The 18,306-nt window shown below is 36.6% G+C and overlaps 1 protein-coding gene across 3 annotated transcripts in view; it reads left to right on the top strand.

Moving 5' to 3' along the window:
• Positions 1 to 18,306, top strand: part of RAP1A (RAP1A, member of RAS oncogene family) — a 74,474-nt gene that overhangs the window by 40,869 nt on the left and 15,299 nt on the right. For 2 of the 3 annotated variants that reach the window (XM_087866169.1, XM_045801506.1), the window contains exons 2-3: positions 12,970 to 13,053; positions 17,434 to 17,502. In XM_087866169.1, the coding sequence (XP_087722295.1) occupies positions 12,997 to 13,053; positions 17,434 to 17,502 (126 nt within the window). In that variant the 5' untranslated portion in view covers positions 12,970 to 12,996. The remainder of the gene's footprint in view (positions 1 to 12,969; positions 13,054 to 17,433; positions 17,503 to 18,306) is intronic. The other variant, XM_087866170.1, reaches the window with a different exon arrangement.

Genomic DNA, 18,306 nt, shown 5'->3' on the forward strand with positions numbered 1-18,306 from the left:
ATAGTAAAGGATCAACAAAGCCAAAGTTGATTCCTAGAAAAAGACAAACCTGGTAAGATCCGTCAAAAAAACCAAACCAAAACAAAACAGAGGGACATAATAAGAATGAAAGAGGAGCTACAACCACAGATGCTATAGGATTATTATAAAAAGGTATACCTAAGTAACTTTGTTTAAGGAATAATTTGAGATGGTAGATTATTGCGTGTGTTGTCATAATAGTCTATTAAGCTTTTCAAGACTACTTGTCAAATTTGCTTTTCTGAATAAGAGGGTTGAATTAAATGTTTTAATCCTTCACTTGAATTTTTGGAGAACTTCAAGGGTGCAGTGGTGAATGGGATGATTGTCTCAGTCAAACTTAAGTCATACAGTATTAAGATTTTGGTAAAGATTTACCTGGGGATAATTGACAGATGAAGTTTCTCTTAATACAGTTGAATGTGTGTGCCTTTTTAATATATAAAAAAGTGGGGAAGTGTCATTCAGTAAGGAAATGCAAGACCGTAAGAAACTGTAGAAACCTTGTGTTCTTAAAATTTTTTTTTTTTTAAAGTGTTACTGGGGCGCCTGGGTGGCTCAGTTGGTTAAACCTCCGACTCGTGATTTTGGCTCAGGTCATGATCTCATGGGTCCTGAGGTTGAGCCCCATGGTGGGGAGTCTCCTTGAGATTCTCTCCCTCTGCTGCACACCCCCCCCCCGACTCAATCATGTGCTCTCTCTTTCTCTTTCAAATAAATAAATCTTTTTTAAAAAAATATGGAGAACACTCAAAGAAGCCAGAAGTTTGAAGTTATCTGTTGTAAGTTAAAGAGGATACAGTGACTGCTTTTATTTTTAATTTAAGCTTTTTAGTAATGCCTGCTAATAGTACTAATTAGCACATAATACTTTTAAGAGAGAGTAAGAACTAAAGCTTTTGCAGAGGAGACCAGAATGATTATAGAATTTGAAACTTTACCATTTGAAAAAGGAAATAGGACTGCTTATTGAAAAAGAGGATATTAGAGAGGGGGGGAAATAACTGTCTTCAAATATTTGAGGGATATAGACTTACGAAGAGGAATTCTCTTTATTCTGTTTAGCATCAGAGGACAGACCCAGTAAGTGGCCACTACAAAGAAATAGAGCGGTGTAAAGAACATTGTTAACAATTAGGTTACCCAGAAATGGAATGGACTGTTTTGTGAAGGTAGAGCTCAAAGGGCTTAGATGACCATATCTAGAGATATTTTTAGACTGAATTTTCAGAAAAGAAACTCCTACTATAATTCAGGCATTCTATTGTTGAATACTGACTTCAGTATGTAAAACAAAAGACAGAACCAGCTGTTTGATATAACATGTCATAAGATTTGCTACATGGAAGTTAAGTATATTGTTTAAGAAGTCTTATATTTGTCATCCTAGACTTCATAAAATAAGCTTTTATCATTTGTGGTTTGCAAATTTAGGATTTAGGAGGGCTTCTTTTTATTGTATCAGGACTACTGATCTGTTTTGTCTTATTCCTTTTACCTTTTGTTCACCTTTCTTTCCTCTTGTTTGTTTTTCACTTTCTAACTCTTTGTGGAATTGGTCAAGTTTTCTTTGCCTGTTTTTCCTCTGGTGATCTTTAAATTATATATAATCTAATTGTTTACATTGCATTTTTCACCTGTCTTGATTTATATTTTTTCAATGTATTGAGAGATGCAGTATCATTTATCTTTTTTCACCCATCAAGAGAAAAACTTCAACATGCCTTTACTTTCCTTCCTAGCTCCTCTCAAACCAGTGTGGAGAAGATCACAGAGTTTTATTACCAAATTTTTGTACATATTTTACATCAATAATTAGATTTCTAGCAGTAATTTTTACTGATTTATCTGCTTTCCATGATCTTTTATTCTAATGCCTTTTTGTTTCTTGAATCATTTTCCTTTTTTTGTTGGCATACCTACACCAGTAAGTTTTGATATGTATTTTTATTGTCATTTAGTTCTAATTGCTTACTTTCCATTTTGATTTCTTCTTCGACCAGTGTATTATTTAGAATTGTGTTGTTTAACTTACAAACATTCTGTGATTATGTAGTTATATTTTTGTATTGATTTCTAGTTTGATTGCATTATGGTTAGAATACTCTGTGATTTCAGTTCTTTGAAATTAGTTGAGCCCAGCATGGCCTTACTAGTAAATGATCCAGGGACACCTGACTGGCTTAGACAGTAGAGTTTGCGACTCTTGATCTCTGAGTTATAAGTTCGAGCCCCACATTGGGTGTGGAGATTACTTAAAAATAAAATCTTAGGAAAATTAAAAATAAAAAATATGGGATCCCTGGGTGGCTCAGCTGGTTAAGCATCTGACTCTTGGTTTCGGCTCAGGTCATGATCTCAGGGTCCTGGGACCAAGCCCCACTTCGGGCTCAGCAGGGAGTGTGTTTGAGGGTTCTCTCCCTCTCCTTGTGCCCCTCCCACTGCTTGCGCATGCCTGCACTCTCTCTCTCTCTCTCTCTCTCTCTTTCTAAAATAAGTCTTTTTAAAAAATAAATGATCCATGTACACTTGAAAAAAATGTGTCATTTGCAGTTGTTAGGTGTGGTGTATTTATATGTATATGACTTTCAGGTTAAGTTGATTCATTATTTGGTCAAATCTTACATATATATCGTCACTGATTTTTATATTTTCTGTCAGTTGCTGAGAGTCATGTTAAAAAATCTAATCATGGCTGTGTATTTCTCTGGTTTTCCCTTTAGTTGTGTCAACTTTTACATTATGTATTTTGCCTTGTGTTTTAATTCTTTTCTTTCCTATTGAATATTTATTAATGTAATTACTGATATATTTATATTGACATCTTTCCATTTATTTTCAATTTGTCCATCTGTTCTTTGTCCTTTATATTTTCTTTTCTTCCTGCTATATTTGGTTATTAAACCATTCCAAACTGTAGTGGCTTACAGCAGTAACCATGTGTTATCACCTATCAGTTTTCTAGAGTATGGAAGTAGAGAGTGGCTCAGCTGGGTGGATCTGGCCTAAGGTTTCTCAAAGTGTTGCAGTCAGATGGTAGCTGTCTGGGATCATCTTAAAATCTTTATTCACAGATCTGTGGGTACTGAAACTGTGAGGGCTCCTTACACAACTCTCGGTGTCTGGATGGTCTCTCCAAAGTGGTGGCTTCAGGGCATCCTGACAGCTCTGGGCCCCATGGCATGGCTCCCAAAAGAGAGATCCAGGAGGAGGCTCTGTCCACCCTTTCTAGCTTCAGACGTCAGACAACATCACTTCTGCTATATTTTGTTTAATAAACCTGCCCCTGATGTCATGAGCACTGGGTGTTATATGCAGCTGATGAATCACTTCTGAAACTAATAATACACTATATGTTAATTAATTGAATTTAAAATTTAAAAAATAAATAAACCTACCCATATTCAGAGAGAGGGGCATATATTTTTCCTCTAGAAGCTTTTTAGGATTGTCTTCATTTTCAGTGGTTTGAAATTTCAACTCTTATGTGTTCAGTTGTGAATATCTTGTTATTGTTGTTGTTGTTGTTAATTATGTTTGGCATTCATTGAGCTCTTTAAATCTGAAGATTGCTAATTTTCTTAGTTTACCTCGGGAAATGTCTTTCTGTTATTTCTTCAATTCTTCCATTTTGAGACGTCCTGTCAGATAGCTGGTAGAACTTTGAGATTTATCCTTCTTGCTTCTTTGTTTCATACGTTCCATCTCTATGTCTTTTTGTTCTGCACTCTTTGGGTAGGTTCAATATATTGCTTCACTGGCTTGCTTTTCAGCTATATCCATTTTTCACTTCAGCCCATCTACTGATTTCTCTTCTGATGGTCATATATTTTATTTCCTAAATCTCTAGTGTATCTTTTGGATAGACTTGATAACTTCATAAGTTTCTTTAGGGATATTAATTTATTTTACAGTGCTTTATAGGTCCTCTTAACTGTTTCTTTTGATTTTTGTTCGTTTGTTGAGTTCATTGCCTCTGTCAAATTGTTTTCCTCAAATCTGTGGTTGTCTGCTCTTCTTGAGAATCCCTGTTGGCCTCTTCTATTTATAAGAGCTTATCTCCTCTCGTTATGGGAAGGGGTAGGAATGCTGTTGGGCTGAATGTGCCTGGTTTTAGACTGTGAAGACTAATTTATAAACTTCATTTACAAGTACGTAATGTCTGATCACTTTTTCTCTATGTACATCCTACCCCCAAAGTGCTAATCTTGAGAAGAACAGGAGGAGGAGGTATCAAGGGAGAGCTTCTTGCAATGAGATAATAATGTGATCTCATGGGGCACCTGGGTGGCGCAGTCCTTAAGCGTCTGCCTTCGGCTCAGGGCGTGATCTGGGCGTTCTGGGATCGAGCCCCACATCAGGCTCCTCTGCTAGGAGCCTGCTTCTTCCTCTCCCACTCCCCCTACTTGTGTTCCCTCTCTCACTGGCTGTCTCTCTCTGTCAAATAAATAAATAAAATCTTTAAAAAAAAAATAATGTGATTTCATGTTACAAAAAAAGTTGAATTTCCATTATGATGTAATATGAAGAACATTGTTCTTTATTTTAGAAGATTAAATCTTACCATGATTTCCGTATTTACTTAACCATCACCCCCAGAATGTGTGGTCATTTGTCAGTTTTAAAATCTTCATGGCTTCTGGGGCACCTGGGTGACTTAGTTGGTTGAGCGTCTGACTTTTGGTTTCAGCTCTGGCCATGATCTTGGGGTCATGGGCTAGAGCTCGGTTGGGCTCCAGGCTCAGTGGGGAGTCTGCATCCCCTCTTTCTCTGCCTCTCCCCCCCTCTAAAATAAATCTTTAAAATAAAATATTTATGGCTTCTGTAAATATAATCAACAATATAACTGCTTGTTAAGAAACTACCTTCATGTTCCTTAATGTAAAAAATTTTTTCTCCAGAATTTCTCATCACAACCAAATTTCCTTAAATGAATTTTGTTTTGTAGGTTCATTTGTGTAGGAGAAACTATTTCATCTTGTAATTAATTAGTTTACATATTTAAAAACTGAAACAACAAAATTGGGATTGATTTGTGTCATAAAGACAATCATGTTATTTTGTGAAATTTAGAAGTAGTTTTGCTGAAGGAAGAATGAAAAAATTGTAGTATAGCCTGGACTATAATGTTAGGAACTCAAGATTGACTTAAAATTTAAACATAGTGTAATGTTTATTCTTGTCCTCCTTATTTGTCAGGGAATCTTAACCAGAGTGAGAAATTTTCTGGTGCTGTGTTGGGAGTGCAGGGCACAAGAGATTTCCATAAAAAGGCATGGGATTTGCTTGGAAGAACATAGTGGTTTTCTAACTTGGCAGTAATGAGTTACAACTAACCCCTTTCAAAAGAAAATAGTAATCCACATTATTCCTTATTGGGTATTTGTGTGTGTGTGTGTGTGTTTTCTTATCTGAGCTATATTATTTTTGTATTTGCATGTGTGCATATGTGTATATACATTCATGACCCATGGTATCTGTTAGGTGTAAAGAAAATAATTTTCTATGCATATAGTATATATGAAAAATGGGTTTGGGATTTGAATATTTTACTACTTGAGTTGAGGAACAGGGGCCAAATATTTTGTTGTTGCAGAATACCCAAAATAATTTGGCCATGTCTGAGTGCTCTTCCCAAATTCTGTTGCCCTCGGAGGCAATTTGGGAAATATAAATGAGACTGCTATATTAGGATCCCCTCTTGAAAGATACACATTTTTGGATTAGAGAGATAATGTATTTACATCTTGTTAAAATGACAGTGGTCCCCAGCTAAGAATCACCAGGGACCTGAGAAGGGGGTTACAGACGACGTAGATCTGTCTGGATATATATATGCTCTTGTGTTTAATAATCAAGGTGTTTGTTTGTTTCTGTTTTGTTTTCATGGAAGTAAGAGAACCACCTGACACAGATAGAGGTGCAGGATGATTAATGTCCCGGCACAAACCTCTCCCAACTCACATTTTTCCTCCGGTTTACTGTCCATCTACATTGTAAAATGTGGCCTTTCTTTGGGCTTGATTCTTAGCTTTCTTCTATTTTCAACGAATAAGTTCTCCTTGGTTGATCTCATCTGCTGTGGTTTCAACTATTAACATTTCTTACAACTCCCGAGTCTGTACCCTCTAGCCCTTTGGTTTCTACCAAGCTCCCAGACTTAGAGTTTTAAATACCACATATTACCTACTTTTCCCTTAGGAATTTCAGACTTAGTTTTGGGCAGGAACATGTTCTTTTAAACCTCCTTTTAGCCACCTAATTTGCCCAAAGTAGATATTTAAGAGTTATTCTTGATTCCTCTTCATTCCCCTAAATAATAATCTGTAACTAGCTGCGGAGGACTGTCAGTTTTACCTTCAGAAAACCACTGTCCCCTCATCAGCCCTTAGTGCTGCTGTGCAAGCCTGTGTCATTTTCCACCCAAGCTAATTCAGTAGCTTCCTGACTGTTCTCCCTGCCTTCAGTCCATTTTATACACTGTTAGCAGTTGTCTTTCCAGAATATATATCTGACTGTATTACTTAAAAAAAAAAAAAATCACTGTTTTCTCCCCATTGCTTACTAGATAAATTGTAGACTCTTGTACATGGTGAGCGCCTTTGCAAGCATAACCCAGTCTCCGTACCCTGCTCCATTTTCCATACCTTGCTTTTAAACCGTGTGTTCTGGCCACACCCATCTGTGTGGTATTCCCTGAAACTTGTGTATTTAGTGATTTAGAGTATTTGTTCAAGCTGTTTCCTCTGCTTAGAATGCCCTTCCCTACTTACCTGGAACATTCCTATTCAGTTTTTCAATTAGTTCTTATGTAACCTCCATTGAAAAACTAACCTACTCTCTCTTCTGTTCCTCCATCCTTCCCCAACCCTTTCATCTCTGCTCTGTAAAAACTTTGTTCACATCATATTGTAATTACTTATTTTTTCCTCCTCCATGAGTTCCTCCATGAGCTCCTCCAGGATGGGAAACATATTTTTCATTTTTGTGTCCCTTGCACTTAATGCTGAACTGGTACCTGGGAGATACTTTGTAAATGGTTTTTGATTCATAACAGCAATCATACCTGCCACCATGTCTGTTGGATAGTTTACTGTAATTTATCCTTACTATGTTTCTTAGTCAGTGAGGGCTGCTGGAACAAATTACTATAGACTGGGTGGCTTAAACAACAAATTTATTCCTTATAGTTCCAGAGGCTGGGAAGTCCGAGATCAAGTACTAGAAGATGTGTCTGAGGAGGACCCGCCTCCTGACTTAGAGGTGGCTGTCTCTTGTCTTCACCTGGTGGAGAGTGAGAGAAGCAAGCTCTTGGGACTCTTGCAGGGGCACTAATCCAGTCATCTAATCCTCATCTAATACTAATTACCTCCCTCCCAAAGGGTCCACCTCTTCATATCATCACATTGGGGGAACACATTCAGTTTATAAAACTATATATGTAACTGGTATTCTGAGAAATTTCCCTTTTTTTCCCCATTGGATTTTCTTAAATTAATTCTGTTGAGCTACAAACTAAACGTAATAAAATGTCCGGTTTTTTTTTTGTTGTTTGTTTTTTAATTTTAAAAATTTTATTTATTTTTAAATTTTAATTCCAGTATAGCATACAGTGCTATATTAGTTTCAGGTGTATAGTCTAGTGATTCAACAATTCTGTATATTACAGTGCTTATTGTGATAAGTGTACTCTTAATCTCCTTTCCCTAGTTCCCCCATTTTCCCACCCACCTCCCCTCTGGAGACATCATTTGTCTATATTTAAGAATCTGGTTTATTTGTCTTTTTCCCTTTGTTCATTTGTTTTGTTTCTTAAATTCCACATATGAGTGAAATGATACGGCATTTCTCTTTCTCTGACTGACTTATTTCACTTAGCATTATACTATCTAGATCCATTCATGTTGTTGGAAATGTTAAGATTTCATTTTTTTATGACTAATATTCCATTGTCTACATATACCATATCTTTATCCATTCATCTGTTGATGGACACTTTGGTTGCTTCCATAATTTGGCTATTGTAAATAATGCTGCAGTAAACATAAGGGTACACATATCTTTTTGAATTAGTGTTTTCATAATCTTTGGGTAAATACCCAGTAATGGAATTACTGAGTCATATGGTAATTCTATTTTTAATTTTTTGAAGAACCTCCATACTGTTTGCCAGACTGGCTGCACCAGTCTGCGTTCCCACCGACAGTGCCTGAGGTTCCTAAAATATACTTATTTTAAACGTGCAATTCAAAAAGGGAGCTCCTGGGAGACTTGGTCAGTTAAGCATCTGCCTTCAGCTCAGGTCATGATCTCAGGGTCCTGTGATGGAGCACTCTATCTGGCTCCTTGATCAGTGGGGATTCTGCTTCTCCCTCTTCCTCTGCCCCCCCTCCCAGTGCGCTCTCTCCCTCAAATAAATAAACAAATAATCTTTTTAAGAAAATGTACAATTCAGTAAGATTTGATAAATGGAAATACCCATGTAACCACCACTGTAGTCAAAGTGCAGATCATTTCCATCACCCAGAAAAGTTCCTTTATGCTCCTTTATAGTCATCACCCCTGCCCTACCACTGGCCCCAAGTAACTTTCTGGCACTACAACTTAGTTTTGTCTTTTCTAGAATTATATTATGTAAGTGGAATCCATATAGTAGTCACTCTTTTGTGTATTTTGCTGAGTGTTTTTTTTTTTTTTTTTTTTTTTAGGTTCATCCGTCTTGTTGAATCTGTCAGTAGTTTATTCTTTTTTATTACTGAGTAGTATTCCATTGATTGGATATACCACAGTTTATCCATTTGCTTCTTGATGAATAATTGGGTTATTTCTAGATTTTGGCTGTTAATGAATAAAACTAAGAGTTGAAGTTCATTTTTTTCCAGCCTGACTTGTTCAAAAGACTGTCTTTTACATACTGAATTACTTTTGCCCCATCTTGAACAATCTATTCCTATGTAACAGATTAACAGATATCTTACTGGGCTTAAAGCAACATTAATCATTTATTGTCAGTTTCTGTGGATTAGGGGTTTGGGAGTGGCTTGACTGGAAGGTTCTGGTTCATGGTCTCATGAGACTGCAATCCTCTCAATTAAGGCTTGACTAAAACTGCAAGATAGGCTTCTGAAGGGGGCTCACTCACATGTTTGGTAAAGCATGCTAACTGTTGGTAGGAGTCCTCAATTCCTTTCCAGCTGGGCCTCTCTGAAGGGCTGCTGGTTAAATGTCCTCATGACATTGTGAGTGGCTTCTCTTAGAATGATCCCAGAGACCATGGTACAAGCTGCAGTAGCTTTTAAAGGAGGTCACATATGGTCACTTCTGCTATATTCTGTTGGTCACACAACCAATCTTAGGAAGAAACCACACAAGAGTATGAAAACTGAGAGTGAACAATACAAGTTATGAATACCAGGAGGCCAGGATCCTTGAGGGGTTATCTTGAAGGATGGGTATGACAGTCCCTTTATCAAAAATGAACTCCAGATATATACATGGTTTTATTTCTGGATTTAATTTGGTGCCACTGATCTGATTGTCTTCATGACAGTATAACAATATCTTTATTACTGTAGTTTTATATTATGTCTTAAAATCAGGTAGTGTAACACTTTTCTTCTTTTTCAGAACTGTTAACTCTACTAAGTTATTTGCATTTTCAAAAAAATGTTAAAGTCATCTTGTCAATTTTTACAAAAATGAAACCTGCTGATTGGGATTGCATGGAATCTGTAGACCCAGCTTGGAGAGAATTGACATCTTAACAATAATATGGACTTATCTTAATATGATATGGCATGTCTCTCTAATTACTGTGTCCTTAATTTCTCTGAGCCATGTTTTGTAGTTTCAGTATATAAGCCTTGCGCGTATTCTTTTAAAATCATCTCTTAAGTATTTTATTTCTTATTGGATACTATTGTAAATGGTATCTTTTAAATTATATTTTTCAGTTCTTTGCCAGTATATACAGATACATAATAGTTATTGTTTTTTTGTATCAACCTTTTATCCTGAAATCTTGCTAAATTCACCTATTAGTCTGGTAGCTTTATCGTGTATTGTATGTATGGGATCATGTTATCTGTGAATAAAGACAATTTTACTTCCTTTTGCAAAAAGGATCCTACTGTAGCTAGCTTAGAACAATGGTGAATAGAAGTGGAAAGAGAAGACGTATTGGTGGGAAGAAAAAGAAAAACCGTATAATACCAATAGATGCAGAAAAAGTATTTGGAAAAAATCCAACATCCATTCTTGAGAATCCATGTAAATGTAAACTCTTAAGAATGTAAAAGGGTATAAAGAAGATGTGAAACCAAAACATTTGAGTTTGATTAGAGTAACCAAATGCTAACTGCTTGGCGTAGGTAGGGATTCATAATCTAAGGTCCCCAACACTTGTAAAGAAGAAAAATCCTTATTTTTCCTTAACCTCTAGTATTTATTTCTATTTTGAATGCAGGCAGCAAACCACTAGTAATGATATTAGCAGCAACTGTGACTTTGTCACCAACAAATATTACTTTTAACTTTCCTTTTTTCTTTATTTAAAGTTTGTTTCTTGAAGACATCATGGTTAGGCCTTGCTTTCTTATCTTGACTTTGAATTGAAATGTTGGAATATTGGAATAGATTATTTACATTTCATATGATGGTGTGGTTGACTTTTAACTCTGCTCTCCTGTTGTTTGTTTTATATTTTTCTTGTCTTTTCTTGTTCTTTTTTGCTTTTTTTGTATTTTTTCTGCTGTGTTTTGGATGAATCAGTTGTTGTTGTTTTTTTTTCCATCGGCTGCTCTGGGTTTTAGAGTATGCATCTTTAATATACAACAGTTTATCTTCAAATAAAATTATACTCCTCCAGATACACTGTAAGAACCTTGAACAGTATACTTCCAGTCCCCTTCATTTTTTTGTGCTGTTATTGTGCTATTACTTCTATGTGTGTTGTAAAACCTTGTAGTACATTATTATTAGTTTCACTTTAAGTGGTCAAAAAGGTCTTGTAGATTTACTCTCATTCACCATTTCTGGTACTTTTTATTCCTTTTGTAAGCGTCATTCCTTTATGTTGATCCAAGTTTCCATCTGTTACCGTTTTCTTCCACCTGAACAAAGAACTTCCTTTGCTTTTTTAAAATGGTACTGGTGAAATTTTTTCCCCAGCTTTTCCTTCTTCCTTCTGTCTTTCCTTTTCTTGTTTCCTTTCATTTTATCTTCCTTCTTTCCTTCCTTCCTTCTTATTTATCTGAAAAAAACCTTACTTCACTTTCATTTTGGAAGGATAGACTCATTGTATTTAGCATTCTAGATTGACCTTTTTTTTCTTGAAGCATTCTATTTTTTTTTTTTAAGATTTTATTTATTCGAGAGAGAGAAAGAGCACGGGGAGCCAGGGCTGCAGAGGGAGAGGGAGAAGCAGACTCCACACTGAGCATGGAGCCTGATGCATGGTTGGATCTTACGACCCTGAGATCATGACCTAAGCAGAAACCAGGAGTCTGATGCTTAACCAGCTGAGCCACCTTCTTTAAGCATTTTAAAGATACTCCCATTTTCTTCTGTCTTGCATAGCTTCTCAAGAAGTCTGTGAATCTTCTGGGATTTCAGATGAATTGCCTGTTTTTCAACAAGGGGAACTTTCCTGACCAAAACTCCCAATATTTCTATGCACCCTGGAATTGTTCAGCTTATAGATCCCTATTTATTCTTCGCCTTTACCTCGTGGAGTTTCATCCTGTGTACTCTGCTTAATGTTTGGCCAGAGACTCAAGTGAATGCCTGTGCAGATTTCTGGAATTTTCTGTCCTTAACTCCATCTTCTCTGATACACATTCTGGTCTCTGCTTAAGTTCTTCCTCCCTGTGCCACAGTCTGAAAAGTGCCTCCAAGCAGAAAGCCAAGGCAGCTGTAGGCCTCACTTCATTTTGTCGCATCACTCAGAGATCATAGTCCTATACTGCTTATTGTCAAGTGTCTGAAAACAGTTGTTTCATGTATTTCGTCTGGTGTTTTAGCTGTTGACTGTGGGATAAAAAGTCCATTCATACTTATTCCATCATGGCCATCGGAAATTCTTTCCTGTTTTTTTACCTATTAAGATAACTGTGGAGATAAAAAATAAAGTTTGTATTTCTTTTTTTTTTCTTTCTAGCAATTTGGGCCTTATGGGGTATATTGCTAGTACCTACTTATAGAGTTTTATCAATTTCATTAATAATATCCCTTTTGTATCCTAGTAATTTTCAAGGTAACATTTTACATAGTACAGCTATATAGAATAATAGACAAAATAGTGTATAATTACTATATGATATTTTAAGCAAATAGCATATACATTAATGCTAATGTGAGTGAACTTTTCAAAAAAGTGTGTTAAGTTGTTTAAGCAATAGCTTTGTAAAGAATTGGGTTCATGATTGTAGTTATAAAACAGCTACTAGTTTGTTTTTTTTTTTTTTTTAAGATTTTATTTATTTATGTGACAGAGAGACAGCCAGCGAGAGAGGGAACACAGCAGGGGGAGTGGGAGAGGAAGAAGCAGGCTCATAGCGGAGGAGCCTGATATGGGACTCGATCCTGGTATGCCAGGATCACGCCCTGAGCCGAAGGCAGACACTTTTAACAACTGCGCTACCCAGGCGCCCCAACAGCTACTAGTTTTAGTCACCTATTTTCTGGTCAAACACTCTTACAAGTAACATGAATAGGCTCTAATGATGACTGATGTCTAGTCAAAGATGATCTTTAATGAATGCCTGGCAGTAGTCCTGTAAACTTAGCTTAGAATCTGCTTGGTTTTACTATTAAGTGCCTATCATCCCCTTAAGAGTCTTAAGGGAAAGAGTGAACAAAACCCAAAATGTCATATATTTCATGTAACAGTTGCACATTCTTGCTGTTCTTAGCATGTTTGTTAATCTTTAGGCTTTTCTTTTTTTCCAGATTGTCAGTATTTAAACAGACCACATCATGCGTGAGTACAAGCTAGTGGTCCTTGGTTCAGGAGGCGTGGGGAAGTCCGCTCTGGTAAGTTAGCCACCTAACTCTCACTTAATTAGTATAGTACAAGAAGGACATTGACATTTGCTCGCCTTAGACTTTTAGTCATTAGTGAGAAAAGGTGGCAGTATTTTTTATATGCCTGGTATCTGGCCCACAGGGGACAGAGGTTCATTCAGTAACCACAGAGGTGTAGTTTACAATGGTGGCTCATTCATTCTTTCGCTTACTGAATGTTTACTGGCTGCCTACTATGTGCTAAGCCCCCTGGGATTGTGATTCAAAAAGGAATAAGATTGTTCTCATTTTTTAAGGAACTTACATTCCAGTGGGGGAAGACCAATTATTTCAGATGCTAGTGGAGTAAGTCCTACCCTAGTCCCACCCCAGACTTAAGTGAAATGAAGTTATTTTTTGTATACATGCTGTATTTATTTTGTAAATATGTATTGAGCTTCTATACTGTCAGACTCTGGGGTTACAGCAGTGAACAAAACCAATCACAGTCATTCAGAGCTTACCGTACAGCGGAGGAGATATAATAATTACAAAGTTAAATGAAGAACTACCTCACTATTGTGAGAGAGATACTTTGAAAGGAAAGTACAGACTGTTAAGAGAGATCCCTATGACAGATGAACCTCAGTTAGCATTTGAACAACTGCGAACAGGTCACAATCGTTGTGGCAGAAGTGAACTGGAAGGCAAAGGCAAATAGAGGGAAATGAAGTGAGACGCAGGGACCACATCATGATTTAAAGACCATGTAAGAACTTGAAACTTATTCCTAATGACAGTGAGAAGCCATTGAAAGTGGTTTTTTTCAGGGGTGAGAGGGGTGTTGACAAAATTGGATCTATGTTTTAAAGAGAGTACCTTGTTCTGTGTGGAGTGATTTAGAAGAGAAGCTGAGTGGACATGGGACACCAGTTGGGAGTTAATGCTGACCCCAGATTATTGTGTGTGGAACCTTATATTGGGAATGTGGCATGGAAGGAGAGAAAAGTAGATGTTCTGACAATTAACTTGGTGCTGAATTGATGTGAGGACTAGGAGAGAAGGAGTTGTTGAGGATGATTCCCAAAGTTCTAGTTGTTGAGCTACTCATTTTATGGATGGATCATTTAAATAAAAGGGAAACACTGAAGAATGAGCAGATCTGTGAGTAAAACTCAAGAGTCATGTCAAATTTGTTTATGTGAGATGTTAAAATAAATACATCAAATAAGTAATTGGATCCTCAAGATAATAAGCTTAAAAGAGACTTTTGATATGATTTGGGGCACCATGAATATATCAGTGGTATTTAATTTCATGAGAATTATGTTACTTTTAAATTAGTACCTGTAAATTATTACCTCTGTGGTGAATGAGAATATCTGTCATTTTAGATGCGTATATTCAGGGCACCTGGCTGGCTCAGTCGGAAGAACATGTGCCTTGATCTTGGGGTCGTGAGTTTGAGCCCTACATTGGGTGTAGAGATTACTTAAATTAAAAAAATAAAAAAACTTAAAAAAATAAAAATAAACGCATATAACTTTCAATTCAGCAAGTCTCTAGAAATTTCACATATAAGTTCATATATACAGAATAATGTGGTCAAGGGTATCGATTGCAACATTCCTTACAGCGGTAAGAGTTTAGAAACAACCTAAATGTCTACCATAGGGGCTGGTTAAAAGTAAGTTTTTAATATACATTTAGAGTACAATAATATATGACTATTAAAAAGAATGTAGCAGCTCTGTATATACTGATAGATAGTGATACCTAAGATGTATTATTTAGGGGGGGAGAAGGTACCAAACAGTGTAGACGATCGTTTGATAAGAAAAAAAGGAGGGTGAGGGGGAAGATAGTATAAAATGTAGAGACTCTCTCTGCAAGGTTAAATAAGCTACAGGTAACATACTGGTTACTTGGGGGTGGAATTGGATAATTAGGGACCAAGGTGATAGGTAGGGTTGGTTACCACTGCATACTCTTTTATGTCTTTCATATTTTGGCCTATGTCCATGGATTACATCCTTTTCAAAAATAAAAAATAATTGAAAATAAAAATCCATAGGAATAAATGAGGTTGTCTAGGGAGAGACTAGAGAAAGAACTCAGAACTGAGCTCTGAGTACCTCTCAACCTATAAAGAGTAGGTAGGATTGAAGGCTCCAGCATAGAAGAGTATATCTTATACTTGAATGTAAGGAAAGCATCTTTACTGACTGCTCAGAAGTCAAGTTGAGGAGAGGAAGCAGATGATGCGGAAACCTGGAGGGGGCTGGCCTTGATAAAAGCAAGCTTCAGTAAGGTTGATAGTGCCGTAACCATGCTGGGGTGGAAGAGTAAATGAGCGCTGAAGAAACAGAACCGCGATTGTAGACAGGTGAAGAAGTTTGGTTATGAGAGGGGGGTGAAGCTGGAGGAGTCGCGGACTTAAGGGCGATTTTTATTTCTGGGTGGGAGATGGTAGAGCAAACAGTCTGTGTGCTGGAGGCAGTAATCCTGCGGAAAGGACAGTGACGACATAGGACAGGAAGGGAATAATTGTTATAGGTGTCAAAAGTTCAAGAAATAACAGAAGTGAAATTAATGGGTCACTGAAGTAGTGATTAGTTAGTTTATTGTGCACACACCAGAAAGACAGTTTGCCAACTGGAAACCTTCAACCAGAGCATGGAATGAGGCTCAGGGGTATCTTGTTATAAAGCAGCTTACAGAGTGAGAATGCAGTGATTTTATTCTTCAGTGACTGGTTCTAGTGTTAGAATTTCCTTTAAATGATAGAGAATTGGTTAGTGGTTACCTCATATCAACTTTGGGAAACAGTGTGAGTTTTGCTTTTGATTTCCAGAGGCATAAGCCAGAAATGACCCCCAGGTCAATGGAGCTTTGCTAAATAAGCTAAATTCAGCTTTGTTTACATGACTAAACTGCTTTTATCTGCTCAGGGAATTTTCAGGCTGGTCTCTGTTTTTGATTTTAACACAGAAAGTACAATAGGTAAAGAAGGAAGAGGAGGATCCCGTAGGAAAACTTGAAGGAATAAAACAAAAGTCGGTGTGAATGAATGGGATGTCCCTGAGAACTGAGAAGATGAGATCCAGAGAAATAAGGAAAGCTTGCTTTAGGAAGAAGGAAGTGAAAAGTGGGAGATTGTTTTCATTTTTGCTAGTCTCTGACAACTGACTTATAGAAAGCACGTGGGTTCTCGTGCCCGCTTCTGCATCTAGTATCTAGCTATAGCATATGCTATATACCCCTTGGAAAACACTGTCAATTTAGGAGAGAAAGCAAGCGTGTGCTGGTGTTATGAGGACAATAGGGTTTTTTCTAAACATCTGCTCCGGACCACATTTTGAGAACCTCTGTTCTAGTGTAAAGCATTATTAGGAAGTTTTCCATGTTTGAATTCTGTGTAGTACTAAGAAGTTGAGGTGATGAAATCCTTGGAAAAATAATGATTAAAGTTTTTGGTGTAATTATATTCTGAGTCTCCTTTGAAGAACAGGAGCTTAGTAAGAGGAAGAAGTTTGAAGTTTACTACATTCAGTTAATGTGTTTAGCTCAAACTAAAATAGTGCATAGTTGAAGTGTAGGTGACCTCAGGCCACATTCTCCCCCTGCCTTGCTTTTAGGCGGCAGTATACCAGACCCTGTTTTAAAGCTGTCCAGGCAATATTTCACAACCATCTTTAGTACTTCTTATTTACCAAATGATAAAATACCTGGTTTCAAGTCTGTGTTTATAGAAATCTTAGAGGGAGAAGTAGATAATGTGAAAAAGCTGAGTAGGCATTGTTTCCGATGAAAAAAGGAAGGCTTTGGGATCAGAAAGTTTGTGTATTTGAATCTCAGCTGGCAAATTGGAAAAATAACTACTTCTAGAGAGAACATGAAACTTGAATGTGACTATAAATTTAGTTAATTCAGTACTTTTTAATTTCCTTTTCTCTTTCTCCCCACAATCAGACTGTTTTAAGATTTTTAAAAATTTAGAACCTTTTGTCTCATTCCTTGAAGGGCATGAAATAGAAGTTACTGTAGATACATAAAGAGGTATTAGGAGTTTAAATACTGATAAATTTTCATTTTTTCATTCATTAGAATTGATCTGTGTCCTTATTTGTATCTTCACTGTATTTTGAAACTTAGTAGTTATTTCACAGTGGGAGTTGGGGGCAGCATTGCTGACAGCTTTTAACTCGACCACCTCCTTTCTCAATGTGCCCTCTTAGTTGGGGATGTATCCTTGTATTGAAAAATAATGAGACTCCACATCTGCATGTTTACCCAGAATTTTCACGTAATTTCATTTAGTCCTTATCACTTTATGATGGTGTGAGTAGCATTCTAAAAGAGCTGATTTTTTTTTAAGTTCTTAACTTTTCTCTGTTTTTTTTTTTCTAGACAGTTCAGTTTGTTCAGGGAATTTTTGTTGAAAAATATGACCCAACGATAGAAGATTCCTACAGAAAGGTAAAATGTGAAACTTGTGTACACATGCTTACAAATAGTTCCTTAGGACTTTAAAACTTGATCCATAGAATTGCTTTTTAAAAATTGTTTTTGTGAAGTGATACAAATGTTCCTTCTGTATCTGTTTTTAAAACTTTCACCGGGACAGACTATTTCTCATAAAATACTCCTAATTATGTAGCTACAGAGAGCTGTATGTTCTGTTACTGATTAGTAATCTGTTCTTTAATGTACACATTTTCCTGGTTGGGGGCGGGGGGTTAATGTAGAAAAATTGCATATAAATAGTAGGTATATTTTTGACAACACATCTTGTGAAGTAAAATTAAGATTGCTTTTATGTTCAAAGTTATCCAGTGACTGAAAGTTTTTATTTTTGTTTGGTTTTATAATAACTTTGAAGGTATTTCATCTTTAGACTCTAAGAAATTAGCTATTGGATTCTGTATGATACTATAATGGTAGATACATGTCATTACACATTTTCCCAACCCATAGAATGTCCAACACCAAGAGTAAACCCGTAAGGTAGACTGTGGACTTAGCATGATAATGATGTCTCTACGTAGGTTCATTGAGTCTAACAGATGTACCATTCTGGTGTGGGAGGCTGATGGTAGGAAAGGCTGGTGGGAAGCAGGAGAAGGGTATATGGAAACACTGTACTTTCTGCTCCATTTTACTGTGACCCTAAAGCCAAAGTTCTAAAACATCTAAAGATTATTCAAAAGAAAAAAATTAGTCTTGACAAAAAATACTATTTTATTTCATTATAAGACTAGCATTATGAGGAATTTTCAGGAT

The sequence above is a fragment of the Ursus americanus genome, chromosome 12 (assembly GCF_024610735.1).
Source record: "Ursus americanus isolate L20-20 chromosome 12, mUrsAme1.1.p, whole genome shotgun sequence".
Lineage (NCBI taxonomy): Eukaryota > Metazoa > Chordata > Mammalia > Carnivora > Ursidae > Ursus > Ursus americanus.